Genomic DNA, 14,731 nt, shown 5'->3' with positions numbered 1-14,731 from the left:
CTCTCATTATCATAATCTAATAAATTTCTTTCAGATTTGCAATAGAATTGGACAAGTTAGTCGTACTAGATACATAAATAGGATCTTCTCAGGAAGGAAATTCTTGAGATTTGGAATCTAGCTAGAATCATCCATCGAATTATTAGAGCCTAGGTGCTAGGGTTTAGTGGGGAGTTTTTACAACTTCCTGTAGATGAGAGAATGAAGGGTTAGACGAGACTGCCAATTACCAACCAGGTCACTCCAAATTCTTCACCATCATCATGAGGAGTACCATTTACTTATGAGCTCTAAGAGAACTGCTGCAGCAGAATCCTTGGCTTTCTTCACACTCGGCATAGCCTCTCCGATGCATTCATCTATCCATCCTCTATCGGAAGTATTTACACGTACTGCAAACGTAAACCTCTTTGCATGTGCAGGACCACCCTCATGGACACATCTGCAAAATTTTCAGTTCACCGTAAACTAAACTAGCAATTAACAACTTTATTCTACAGATTGACTACTCACCGATACAATGGCATTGGCCAATTTCTACGCAAGCATATATCATTCAATGTCTGTCTTGTAAACGTTTGGCTGCAATTTTTCTTATTCTTCCCCTCCTCCTCATCTTCAACCTTATTGGCGGCGGCTTCAGCAGCCTCCTTCTCTTTCAATGCAACAAGGGCATTCCTAGCAGCCAGTTTTTGAGCCATTTTCTTTTGAGGATTTTGAGCAATTCCAACCTGGACACCATCAACATAAACCTCAACAGTAGCTATGTTTCCATTCCTACAAGCTTTATACTCCAGGCCTTCTGCTTGTTGTTGGCACCGTTCTTGCAGTTCTCGAACTGGATGCATTGGAAGTGTTTCTGGAGTCACCATTGGATCCAATAAGGGTTGAAACACCTGGGGTAATGGTAATGCATCAAATGATAGAGTGAGTGGATATTTCAACTCAACAACCCCAAAGTTTAGAATAATAATAATAATAATAATAATATTAATGAGGTTGAAAATTATTAGGAGCATTTATAAACTAACCCTCCATACAGCTGCTGTGTCACAGCCACTATCAAGAAAAACAGCCCCTGCAATTGATTCAACAATGTCACCAAGAACCTTGGGAGCTTTGCAATCCCCTAATCCAAAAGAGTTTAATTCTGGCTTTGACAGTTCATTTTGCACTTCAAAAACAAAATCGCGAATCTGACCATGGGAAAGAATTAAATTAGTTCAACATTTCACAAAACTAATATCAGTGGAAGAAAAAGGCATCTTAACAAACTGCCAGAGAAGATACTAAACCTGCTTTTCAAGAGCACTAGATCCATGTCGAAGGTGTACGTGAAGGCTACGTTTAACAGCAACACGTGCAAAGTTTTCATTATTCACAGCAGCAGCTCGCAGGTCAGTCAAACGTCCCGGTGGCAAATCTGTGTATGTGAAGAACAAGTACCTAGTAATAAGATGGTCCAATACTGCATCACCTACAAACTCCAGTCGTTGGTAACAAGCCACTCCGGAAGATGGACGTGAAGCATGAGTAATTGCTTCAACCAGTAGACCTTTATCATTGAACTTAATGTTCAAAGCACATTCCAGTGCCTCAAAGTCAACACTCCTTAGTATATTCTCGGGAATGTTACTTGGGCAAATTTTGTTGTTAATATCGTTAGAATTAAAATCAATCTGAATTCCAATCCATTTCATTAAGTGGTTTGCTGAATGCTTTCCACCTTCAACATAATACACACCAATAAGTGCTTCCACAACATCAGCCAGTGTCTTACTAGAGAGAACACGATATGAACTTGAATCATTCTCAAGCTCACCATCTTCTGTTTCCTCATCTCCATATCCAGCAACATCATGGTATGTTTCTGCTCTAGTTGCATTAAGTATTTCATGATCAAATAAGGATGATTCTCCTTCATATGTGTCCTCATCAAACACAGGTGGAACACCAGGGGCAGCCCATCTTGATGGAGAGAACCGATCTGCTTGAATGTATGACTGAAGTCCTTTGTTCAAGGCAAACTGATATAACACCATATTACTGACCATTTGCTGCCGCATTCTGGTAAGTTGACCTTCATGTTTTTGGGGATACTTGAGAAAAAGGAATCGACTAACAACCCACTTTAAATAAGCATCTCCAAGAAGCTCTGCTCTTTCATAACAGAACGTCTCTTGGCAAGAAGCAGCTGTCAAAGCTTCCAAGATCTGAGGAATAGAAATCTCATTAACCAACTGATCAACATAAATAATTTTATATACATATATATATATATATACATATATATATATATATATATATATATATATATATATATATATATATATATATATATATATATATATAATAGGTCATTAAACTACACACGAAATTGCAATTGGGCCATCAAACTTTAAAAAATCTACAATTGGGTCCCTGAACAACACAAAAATCATGCAATTGAACATAAAGTGACCTGTTGACCTGGTATCCGCTGACGTGGCGGTTATCAGATTAAAAAAAATAATTTTTTAAAATTTATTTTAATAATTTTAAATAAAATTGAACTAAATTTATTTATTAAAAAAAAAAAAAAAAAAACACGCCCAAACCCCATTGACGAGGAGACCTCTTTATGGGTTTGAAGTAGCCATTTGATTGTGTGAATTTTCAAGCGACAACAAGCTGAGGCTGCTACCCTTGTGCAGCCATGCCTTTCACATACATTATATAGACACTTGGCTGCTGTCAAACTCGACATGCCCTTTGTGAAGAGGGCTGATTAGTGGCTCTGCTCAACCTGCACTCCCAACCCCAAATTTGTTGTTGGCTCCTGAAGAATGGAGGAGTCGGCCCTCCTCAGGCATTCATAAGACGCAAATAATGCAAGAAAATAATGGTGGTGATATGAGGGTGTTTTCAGTGAGGCTTGAAAACTTCAAAAACCTGAATGTGCAAGGGCATGAAAATTTCAGGCGAAAGAGGTGAACAAGAAAGGGAAAGTAGTAGGTGCAACATGGATGCAAGGAGATGCTTCTCCATGGGGTCATTTCTGTATGATTGATTCTTCATCTCCGGTGGGAGACGAAGAAGAGTTCTCCAGCAGACAAAGAGGGGGTTTGGGGTGGTTTATTTTATTTAAAAATAATAAAATAAATTTAAATTAATTAATTTTTTATTCTGGCGGTTAATTTTTTATTTTGGTAACCGCCACGTTAGCGAATATAAGGTCAATAGATCACTTTATGTTCAATTGTATGATTTTGCGTTGTTCAGGGATCTAATTGTAGTTTTTTTAAGTTGGATGGCCTAATTGCAATTTCGTGTGTGCCTATTTGACCCTTATTCCTATTTCCTATATATATAAAACTCTTGTAGTTGACCCCGGGTTCATCTTACCTTTGAAGCAGGGACAGGGTAGCTTATGATATCCTTAAGCTGCACAGCAAGTAGCATGCTTTCAACTCTCCTCATTATAGAGGGCAATCTCTGAGCACCACGAACCAGGGATCCAGGAAGTGGATGCACAAAACAGAGCTCAGGAGGGAGAAAAACATAATATGTTTTGTCAATAATCTCCTCAGATTCACCTTCATGCACTCAAACATCAAATTTTAACATTTAGTTCAACATGGAACTCTAGCTAAACCAAAATGTAAAGCACAAAAAATATGCTTACCTTCTGAATGTTCAAATCGAGGGGAAAGAAGGTTCTTGCAATATGAAACACCACGGCATCTTAGTAGAGGTTGTTGTCTATACAACAAGTCAACTCCATATCTGTATACAATTTGAACTGAACAGTTAAATGCACAATCTGTTGTACTAGAAGAAATAGCATTTTCCCAATCAGGACTCCCTAAACTACTTCAAGTGGGAAAATACAGGAAAGACAAGTTTCTGTATCCTTAGAAAAACACTGAATGATCCCACTTAAAGAAGTTTAGATAGCCCTTCAATGACTGAGACAAGCTTTTCCTTCAAGCACAACAAAAATGCATTAGAACCATCCAGTCCTCAAAAGGAATCAAGCAACAGTTAGCAGAGATAAAAAAAAACTATGCTAATTCTCTTTCCCTCTTTTGAATCTCCATAGACCATAGAAAACATGCAAAGAAGGCCAAAGTAACAGGAAATAGATGCATACTTTAGCTTATAGTAATCTGCATAAGTACTGTACTCCAGAGGACCCAGATACCCTTCTTTCCTTGGAAATGAGCTCTCTGCAGTCATCTCATAGCGAACAGAGTCAACATAAAATCTTTTCCCAGAGTGAGCTGCAGTGACGATTCTTCCAATCAGCTCCTCTGCCCTTGAACAACAATCAAACATAACTAGCTTGCTGTTGCTTGATTTCACAGTATCACACATTTTAATGGTTAGCCTGCTAGGAACTAAACCAGATGCTTTCACCACATCAAATTGTGCTACAGCTCCTCTAATGCCATATGTAGGATGGGACTTTAATCCAAAAGCCAAACCATGGCGCAACTTTCCAAACCCATATTCCCTTCTATCCCCACCAAGTGCTCGTTCATTAGTACCAAGAAAAACATCAGGTCGTGCTCTTTGAAGTGGATTGTTCCATGCATCTGTTCTAGTTATTTTTTCAACAAGATCCCAATCAATACCTTTTACAGGATCTCCAGATTTACCACCAGCAATGGGAACAAATAAATATGCCTTCGCAGTGTCCCATGGTGTGGTAGATGGCTCAACATCAACATCCAATACAATGCTCATCAGTCTCACATGAAAGCTCTTAAGGGATGCCAACTGAATGAAACCAAATGTCGAGATTTATTTAATATAATTAAATATTGAACACATAAGTTGTATGATAATGAGATAAGGCATACAGCTTATCAACCTGAGTCTCTGTAATCTCCACTAGTCCTTGGAAGACAAGAGATGCCTTTGTTATCACAGTACGAGCAATAAATAAATCCATAGACATCGATAATACCTGTAAGCAAAGATCAGCAGGATGGGTATAGCCCCCATCACAGCAATATTATATGAGAGGAGAAATGAGTTGAGAACTAGATTAAAATGAGAAGAATGCAGAGACAGAATCTGTAGAGGCAACCCCAAGTCCCCAACTAAATTGGTATTAGGGGATTTAGGGCTTAGTAACTTGTGTTAAAGATGAGAAATGAAAACCTCTGCATCCAGCTCATTGCCAAACAGTACAGCAAACTCTGACGCCTGAGTTAAGAATGGATCTTTTGAGGAACCAACATTTACACATTTTACAGCATACATATACAGATGGAAGAATTTTGAGCTGTCACAATCATCCTTCCCCGACAAAATCCACTCACCCTGCAGTTGCAATGTGAATTTAACAAGGAATGAACTTTAGATTCTATCAACACTGGGATTAACACAAAAGTACTAAAGTTGACCATGTTTTATGATAAAATACTAGGAGTTAACATAACCACAACAAAATTTTCTCACTGTTTCTTCAAATAACTTTCATGTTAATGTTCCCTCCATTATGCATATCTAGATCTATACAAAGAATAAACTTAAATCTCTTGCAAAAATTTGACCTTCAACTTAACCTCATAACAACAGCTAGCATGCACAAGACACGTTTATCTAAACAAGGGGATGCATAAAAGCGTGTGGTGTGTCAATGGCCTCATTACAAGAGGGTTTGCAAAGTCTGTTAGTGAAGCAAGTTGATGCGACTGAGGTTAGGGTAATGTGAGCGACTATAACGTGTAAGATCTGAAAATACATTTGGATCTGGGTTGAAATACTTAAGCAGGCTTGAAGCTGAAGCTGACTTTGCAAAAGCGCAGATTTAGCAACATGTTAACAAGCAAGAACTTAATCCAGCCAAGTTAAACTGGGCAAAACTTAGTCCAGCAAAAGCAAAGCCAATTAAAATCAGTTAGGTTTGACATTGAGCTGTAGGCTGAATCCTACATTCCAGACAAAGAAATCTTTCATTCCACTACCAATAAGTATTAGTAACAAACTAACAATAATTTTTTTAATAAAAAATAGAATAACCCTTTTGGTAAGCAGTGATTTTGTTCAGAATATAAATGCACAGAGCTGGTGCTACCAACAGACTTAGAAAACGTCTGTTTTGCATAGCGCTCATGAATCCTCTAAAGCTTCTTCTCTAAACCATCCAGAGATATTTGTTTACATCAAAATATACCCAACTTTAAACTTCTCTAGACTAAGCAAATGGCAAAGTGCTGCAAAAGAAGCTTGTCATTGAGCTGCAAGTTGCAACTTTAGACCCTTTGGAACTTTGGAAGACATTTAATTTTATTTGCATGGACCTAAAAAAATGACTTCACCTACAAGAAAAATACTATATAGACAATTGTGTCTGCTTTGCAAGTAATTACAATAGATCTTATTAAGTCATCACACATCATGAGCATCAGAAAATGATCCTGTGGGGTTTTCTTCTTCCCCTTCAATTTCTACCACCTAATTATTTTGGCCAATACCTGTTCAGAAGTGTCAAACAAGGAAAAACAGAAACAAAAAGCAAAAAGCATAAAACAAAACTAAATGAAACTAACCCGGAGAATGTCAGCTACACCTTCAGGATAAAACTCCCTATGCCTAGCCGTTCCAGGAAGGGGATCACCTTCATCATTTTCCTCAACCTTTTCAGATTCTGTGCCACTTCCCTTATCTGGCAAGAGCATATCAGTAAATGCTCCCATCTCATGGAGCTTCTTGCAAGCATCCAAACAAACCGCCTATACACAACATAGTAAGTATTTAATGAATAATCTCAACTAATGTAGATAGCACTTAACTAAGTTGAGGGCAGTAATAAGAAAACCTGTTGTGAAAGATGCATTGAGCTGCATACAGGGCCCTCAAGTCTATCGAATGGGGCATTGCAGGGGAGTTGAAGCCTACATGAATATTCAGAAGGACCTCCTGGCTTCTCATGGCGCTTCATTATAAACTCGGGACGAAGTATTGAATACCTGGAATAAAAGAACTTGGAAAGAGTCCAAGAGAACAGTAATAAGTAAAAATATTTAACGTGTAAATATGAATCAAAAGACGTGCTTTTTAAATTCATTTTTTGTTTAATTAAAAAAAGACACCTAAGCTCATGCTACAAGAAGAAACAGCACCTATCAGTGGGTAACTGGGAGCAGTAGAAGTGGATAAGTCCAACAGCAGAATTTAAGCTCACAACAGCACCAGTGGATTCCACCTGATAAACTGTACCAGGCAATACCTCTGTGGAAACTAAATCGGAGGCACCTTTGAGATGGCTAATGTCAGTTCTTTCAATGGCTTCCTTCCGCAATGTCTCTTCACTGTTTCTAGCATTCCTTAGGAAGGTTTCATGTGACAAATTTCCTCTAAACAAGATATGGTAAGATTTTTAGAATAAAGGTTGCACATCTTTACAAAAGCAGACGTTCAGACAGAACACAAACAATGTACCTTTCGACCATCAAAATGTAATCAGACCCTGGCTTTCTAGCACGGCCCCTAGACTGAATGTAAGCCAGAACAGTTTTCGCAAGATCAAAGCGGATGACAACATTGCATTGCCGTATATCAAGACCTTCCTCAGCAACACTAGTAGCAACTAACAAGTTAACCTGGCAAGGATAAGAAATTAAGTATGAGAAAATGGAAAAATAATTACAAAGCTTTGTCCTGGAACTGTTAAAATATTCTGAACTTTCAAACGAGAAGCAATTTCATAAGTAGCTACTGGGTGGGTAGCACAATTCTCATTGGCATGACGAAATATCACAAAGAAGTTTCAAGGCCGATGAGGGTAGGGGTAAACAGTTGTGGAAAAACTAAATAGTAAGTGGTAGCAGTGGTGGCAATAAATAGGTAGAGGTAGGGTGGGGGTAGTAAGTAGGTTAGGGTGAGGGTGAGAGTAGTAAGTAGGGGGTGGGGTTGGACTGATTGATAGGTGATTATGATGATTGTCATACATGAAGACACATGTAAAATTTTACATTTGAAAAATTCAGAAAATACATTGTGTTTACCAAATTCCTTTATCAAGTTAGAGCATCACCATCAAAGCATATTTTGGGGAGAATATACAATACCTGATGACTTGGAAGATAGAGAGGGTAAGAGAGAGAAATTTGAGACCTTCCTGCAAGAGTGGGGAGAATAGCAGAAAGTGGGACCCATGCCTTCATTTGCTCCACTCCCGCACGCTGTGCGTGAGGGCCAAAAAAGGCGCCCAGCAGGCGCGTGCACTGCACGCGCCCGCTAGGCGCGCTGACAGTTATTAAAATATTATTATTTTTATTTTAAAATTCAGTTTTCCTTTTTTTTTTTTTTTTCTTTTTTTCTCCCCCCTCCCATCTTCTCTTTCCTAATCACTCTTACATTCTCCCCACATTATCCCCAACTGATGCGGATGCTCTTAGTAAACAATCCATTCCATTTTTCATTTTCCAACAGTTCGTTTTGATCAGAAAACTATTTTTCGTTGTCTATTATCGATTTCCCCAAGAAGAATTCTCCAGCTACTAAATAAGCCCTTACCATCTCGAGGATTCCTAAAGGAAAATAATTTTTGATGTTGGATTATAACAATTTCTAAACTAGGATTATTTCTACTATAACAATTTCTAAACTAGGATTATTTCTATTATAATAATTTATATATCTAGTATATGAGTATATATCCATAATCCACTTGTAAATAATAAGATAACGGGAGTATAAGTTCATTTTCTCCCGTTTTCTGCTCCTCTTCTACATTGATTGTGTTCTAATACACATTTTAAACATACTAGGAAAAAAAAACATATTTAATATTTTACTAGAATATAATAACTCGTCTAGTCAAATAAGGTAGTCTAAAGATGAAGGAATAGTTAATGAAATAATTTATAAGTATTCGAAATTTTTGCTTTAATGACAATCATTGTTGATTGGCAAAAATTCAGAGAAGGTAATCTTAGAACTAAAGCATATGTGATCATCACAGATCCAACATATTGGTTGAAAGACAGACATTATTGAAATGATAAAAATAAAAGGGAAGTATCTTAGGATTTAGACATACTCGACCATCACGGAATTTGGCAATTGTTTCTTGCATTTGGCAAGTCTGCATTTCTTGGCTATTATTGTGGCCAATCAAGCTTGCTGACTTCACAAAACTTAGTGAAGGCAGCTCTGCAAATACCTGCATGGTTGTCAGATGTAACTTTCTTGCAGATCAATGATATGAGTATATGACGAGTTTCACCTTAAAAGGAAACTAAAGTTAGTTTGTCCACCTTAGGGAGAACCAAAGCAGCAACAACACGTTCAACAAATATAATAGCACGAAAATCCTCCGTGTGCTGATAGTTCAGAAGAACTTTTATTAATGATTGAACCTTTGGTGTAACTTTTCCATCGGCAACAGCAGCTCCAATTATCACATCAACATGCTCTCCACCAGATACAACTATAAAATACAATAATAACAGAATAAAATACAACCTCAGACATATATTTAGAGCAAGTATGCCAGTGGTTAATATCTCACACATCAGCCACTGTTTAAGAATATCAGTAATTAACCAAAGCACTGTTCAACATTAATCCAGAAAATAATTAAGGAACTAATGATATCCATAATTTCTCACCATAACTATCGAGAAGCTCTCCCTCCTCTATCTCATCAGGCATGTTGCTGTCTAGAGTCTTACAAATATCCATGTCCTCAACTCTAGCATTACTTTCTGCAACAGCTCCCTCAGTCAGCTTGCATTGCAAAAGAGAGACAACTTTACTGAGATAGGATTCTTGAAACTTGACATCAAGCTGATAATTTGGTCTCTCATCACTTTGTAAAGCTGTTAGAAAAGAATGGGCAACCTGCAATAGAGAAAAGGCTTCAGTCAAACTAATCACAAACTTTCGTTTGCCTATAAACAATGAGATAAGAAAAAAGAGAATTTGAATGATATGAGCCTATAAAAATAACACCTTAAAGGCACACCATTGCCCTAGTTCACCAAGTGCATAATTTATAGCCCTCAACTTTTGAATTAAATTAGCAGCCCCATCACTTTCAGTTCTTTCAGAAACACCATAGACCTGGCGCAACTCTTCCTTAACTCCAGCATCTCGAGCTCCCATAAACTGCCATTTACTTCTTCTTGAACTTGATTGGGCAGCTAATTCAACTTCCACTTCCATTCGTTTAATTTGTTCGTGAAGAGACCATAAAGTAGCAGCTTTATCATACTCCACTACTATTTCAGATGGCATTGGCACATGTTTCTCCAGTTCCTTGCGGTCTTTTATAGTGCAAACAACAGAATCCAGTTTACTCTCCAGATTACGAATCTTAATTGCACAATCCACTTGGCTGGAAACACCTGCGTGAGTGCCAAAAAAATCCCCTCTGACATATCACTTGCCAACTCATTGATTCCAAGTCAATTCAAAGAGCAAAGAACTTTCAGAAGAGATGGCAGTCCGTGTAATTATAAAGCACGTATCAAAATCTTCTAGACACCCTCACTGATATAAATTACAAGATAAGGTACAACACCTCCATGCAGTATTCCGCTATACAGGGGAACTTTAAACAGGAAATCAAAGAGGATACAGCCTAATATATGCAAATAAGAGACACACCAATACACATATTGACAAACCTAATAAACAGGGGGGGTGAGGGAAGAAACCTTGAAAAGCATCAATTAGGAACTCATTAACTTCAACAAATCCAAAGTTCTAGCTAGTACAGGAAGAGAAAAGCAGAAGAATACCCTTTAAGTTAACAGGAGAAGCAGTCATTCCAAAAACTGATGGTCTTTTGCCCTTTGGAGTTGTGTGGTAGAACTCAGACATCACTAAAGAGTATGGATGCTTCTTTACAGCATGATGGCATTCATCCAGGATAAGGAGATTGATAGACTCCATTTTTATTATACTATGCCTCAAGATGTTCAACAAAATTTGAGCTGTCATTACTAAAACCTGGAATTAGAAGACCAGAAAATACAGATGAGGCAAACAAGCTGTACTGTCATATGAGCATAACCTACAGTCTTCAATCAAAGATTGATGTGTAACAACCATGGTTGCAATAGGCGCTAGGCGCTAGTCGGGCACCCGGACAGCGCCTAACGCCTAGGCGGTCTAGGCGGAATCTATGCGGGCGCCAAAAAAACAGTGGTAGACTAGCAGTTTGACAATTTTAATGAGGTTGTTTTCAACATTTAATCAAATAACACATCCAAATAAATGAATTAATGATTATTCATAAGTCATAACATCAAAACAATGGTTTTCAAATAAAAAAACATTAAAACAATATTAAAAATTAAAAACACTCAAATATGAAATACTCAAATACTTCAATCATCCAAAGATTCAAAGTATCAAACTAGTCTACAAGTGTATATATGTCATATTATATATATGTATGCGTGCGCGCGCGCGCGCACACATATATAATAAAAAAATAGGCCAAGCCGATGGGTTAACTCGACCGAAATGGACGAGTTAGCTCGACTAACTTAGACGCTAGGCGGCCAAATCGGCCGAGTTAGGTGCTAGGCGGACGCCTAGGCGGCCGGTAACCTAAGCGGGCACCTAGGGGGGAAATCGCCACGGTCTAGAGGCGCCTAGACCGATTTTTACAACCCTGGTAACAACTTGATATAATATTCAGTTCTTTCTCCTTTACAGCACGTTTGGTTCACGGAATGAATTTGGAGGGAATATGAATGCTATTCCACATGGAATGGAATAGGTAAGGAATAGAATAGGAATTGTATTCTGTTGTTTGGTTGGCTGAAGGAATAGACTTTAGTAATTGTATTCCAGTGTTTGGTTGGTTAAAGGAATAGAAATGGAATAGGTTTTAAAGACATAAATACCCTTATACAAAATAATAATAATAATAATAATAATAATAATAATGAATATGATTATGATATACTGAATGTTTTATATATATATATATATATATATATATATATATATATATATATATATATATATACACACATGTATATGCATGTGTGTGTGAGAGAGAGAATAATAATAATAATAATAATAATAATAATTATTATTATTATTATTATTATTATATAAATACATAATTATATTTATATTTATTTTCCCACTTATCCCACATCGATTGGAGAAGTAAGGAATGGAGCCTTGAGACTCCTATAAAAGGAGCCTCAAGGCTCCATAATTTCAATTGCAATGTTCATCTGCTAGACAAGCTTGCATGCCCATCCGCTAGGCATGCAGATGGGCAGACTACTTATTTTAGGAGCCAAGGCTCCATAATTAAGAAGTCTTATACAATTAATTTTTTTATTTACATATATATATATATATATATATATATATATATATATATATATATATAATAATAATAATAATGTGCAAAGGGTATTTTTGGTATTTGTGATATAAAAGCTATTCCCAAGGGCATGGGAATAGCTAATACCAAGACCCCCCTAGGAATGGCTATTCCCCTTGCGAAGGTAATAGCTCATTCCTAGGCATGCTATTCCCATGACAAAATGATTCAACCAAACGATGGAATAGGTCTATTCCAAGGAATGTTATTCCATTCCTGACCTATTCCATGAACCAAACATGTCATTAGAGTCACAAGGGATACTATGACTCTCAACCCAACTAAGGGAAAATACAAAGTACTAGAAAAGAACATTCTTTGCAGTCTATGCAGATAGTATAATGCAATACAGCAAAAATGAGATTTGAAGTTAAAATTCTAATCCACCTGTTTGGTCTCAAACTCGCGTTGCCACCGGCGTGCATCCCAGAAATCTTGGCCCATTTCACCACAGTAATGCCCTACTTGATAGCCAGTTCGCTCCCGAATGACTTCTGCTTGCTGCATAGTAGATAACAAGATCAGTTGAAAAATCATTCCATTTCATAAAAATAGAAAAAAGTTTAAAGCAAAATAGAAAAACCTTGCAAAAAAAACAAAACAAAAAACAAAAAACAAAAAACAAAAAACAAAAAAGAGAGATCACCTGGTAAACCAGTGGAACTTTAGGAACCAAAAATACAGCCAGTATCTTTTTGTTCTGTTTTTGCAAATCAGTGTAAAGACTCCTTATAAGAAGGATTGCTATGAGTGTTTTCCCCGCCCCTGTTTCAAGAAAAGCAATAGTATTTTTCTGCTTTGCCTGTTCAAGAACATCCAATTGGTATTGGCGGGCCTGCTCTTCAGGGGGTTGTTCCTTTGGTTTTTCGGGTTTTATCTCCTGCCCTCCATTCCATTCAAGGCTTTTCCCGGAAGGGAGCTTCCCTTCTCGGTTCCGATCAGCTTCCCATAAACCTGTTCGGAAAACCATCTCATTCCTCTCTTTATCCCTCTCCCAATAACCTCTCCCCTCATTCCAATCTCTCTCCCTCCTGAAACAACCTTGGTGTTCTCTTCTCTTAATTTGATCCCTATCTCGCCTATCAATATCACTAAACTCACGAAGTCTTTTCCTCCCTAGAGGTTTGTCAGGGTTTCTTCTCTCATTCATGCTGCTCTCACTGAGACGCGCCCTTTTTCCGTATCTCCCTTTGTCACTAAGCTGGGAGTATCCATTTCCTTTACATTCAGGCCTCGCCCTCCCAAAACCACTTTCACCCGGCTTGACGTTGTTATTCATATGCAGGTGTCCATTACGATGATTAAACTTGGGATCCTTGAAAGGACAGGAAGTTTCAGATGTCACAGGTGAAGAGGCATGATTTTCATGTCCATTGATGCTGCAGGGTGTGGATGGAGGATGAGCACTACTTCCATTCTTGATGTTTTCAAGAATATGATCAATCTCACCAAAAAAACAAGGATCAGGCTCCTCCTGATTGGAGGTTTGGGAGACCAAAGTGGCAGTGGCATGTGAATCACAATTGACATATTCGTGAAGAAAATCATCGCAAGGAATGTCCTCGCAAGCATCAATCCAGTATGAGGGCTTCAAATCATCGGCGGCATTAACTGAAACCCTAGCCTCATCACCATCCATAATTTTGTATTGTTTATTGTTTTGTAATTTAAACAACACTGAAATTGTAGTAGCAGTAGCAGTGCATAATAAGTGAACAAAGAAGACGACGGATCGTAGGTAGCAGCGGGGTGAAACGTAGAAGGCTCAAAAATTGCAACAACAAAAACGAATAATAAATAAATAAATAATAATAGATAAAAAGGAGTAAAGCAAAAGAGAATAAACAAAAGGAATCGAATGCTATTGAGATAAAAAAGCAAGCAGCAACAAGTTGAGTTGACTTGCAGGGACGGAAAATTTCTTGAGACGATAGATTGGCGTGGGGATAGACCGTACGGAGCACGCAAATAATAAAAGTAGCTCAAGCCAGTGATGGATCGAAAAACAGACAGACAGAGAGAGCAACCCAGCAAATTGCGTGATTCCAATATTCCCCTCCCCACCCCCGCGATTCTGCCCCCTCCGACCGCCTTTACTTCTTTCCCCCTCTTTATTCCCCTTTCTTTCCTCCCTTGGATAATTTTTTTTTTTTTTTTATAAGGAAGGGGGATAACCTACATATACACACTATTGCCTCAATTGAGGTTTGAACCTTACAAACCCCACTTAGGGGAGCAACCCGATACCAGTGGACTACAAGCCACTTGGTTCCTCCCTTGGATAATTAAATGTACTACTATCATCTATCTATCAAATTTCGGGTTTAGGTTTACTATAATAACTTCTCCCAAATGTAAGTGAAGAGCATGGTTGTT

The 14,731-nt window shown here is 37.8% G+C and overlaps 1 protein-coding gene across 1 annotated transcript; it reads right to left on the bottom strand.

The window, feature by feature from the left end:
* Positions 1-6: 6 nt before the first annotated feature.
* Positions 7-14,432, bottom strand: LOC109156479 (endoribonuclease Dicer homolog 1). Its single transcript, XM_019304337.1, has 20 exons — positions 13,002-14,432; positions 12,743-12,856; positions 10,743-10,953; positions 9,952-10,346; positions 9,609-9,840; positions 9,255-9,427; positions 9,038-9,160; positions 7,435-7,595; positions 7,116-7,349; positions 6,812-6,962; positions 6,543-6,725; positions 5,149-5,310; positions 4,856-4,951; positions 4,133-4,761; positions 3,665-3,765; positions 3,385-3,575; positions 1,296-2,213; positions 1,032-1,196; positions 514-896; positions 7-442 (listed from the first exon to the last, which is right to left on the bottom strand). The coding sequence occupies exons 1-20, from the start codon at positions 13,992-13,994 to the stop codon at positions 262-264; spliced, it is 5,796 nt and encodes a 1,931-aa protein (XP_019159882.1). The 5' UTR covers positions 13,995-14,432; the 3' UTR covers positions 7-261.
* Between the last annotated feature and the right edge of the window lie 299 nt (positions 14,433-14,731).

This window comes from Ipomoea nil, unplaced genomic scaffold (assembly GCF_001879475.1).
Source record: "Ipomoea nil cultivar Tokyo-kokei standard unplaced genomic scaffold, Asagao_1.1 scaffold2730, whole genome shotgun sequence".
Classification (NCBI taxonomy): domain Eukaryota; kingdom Viridiplantae; phylum Streptophyta; class Magnoliopsida; order Solanales; family Convolvulaceae; genus Ipomoea; species Ipomoea nil.
The sequence above is the reverse complement of the archived record's forward strand: the minus strand, read 5'-3'. Positions and strand labels throughout refer to the sequence as shown.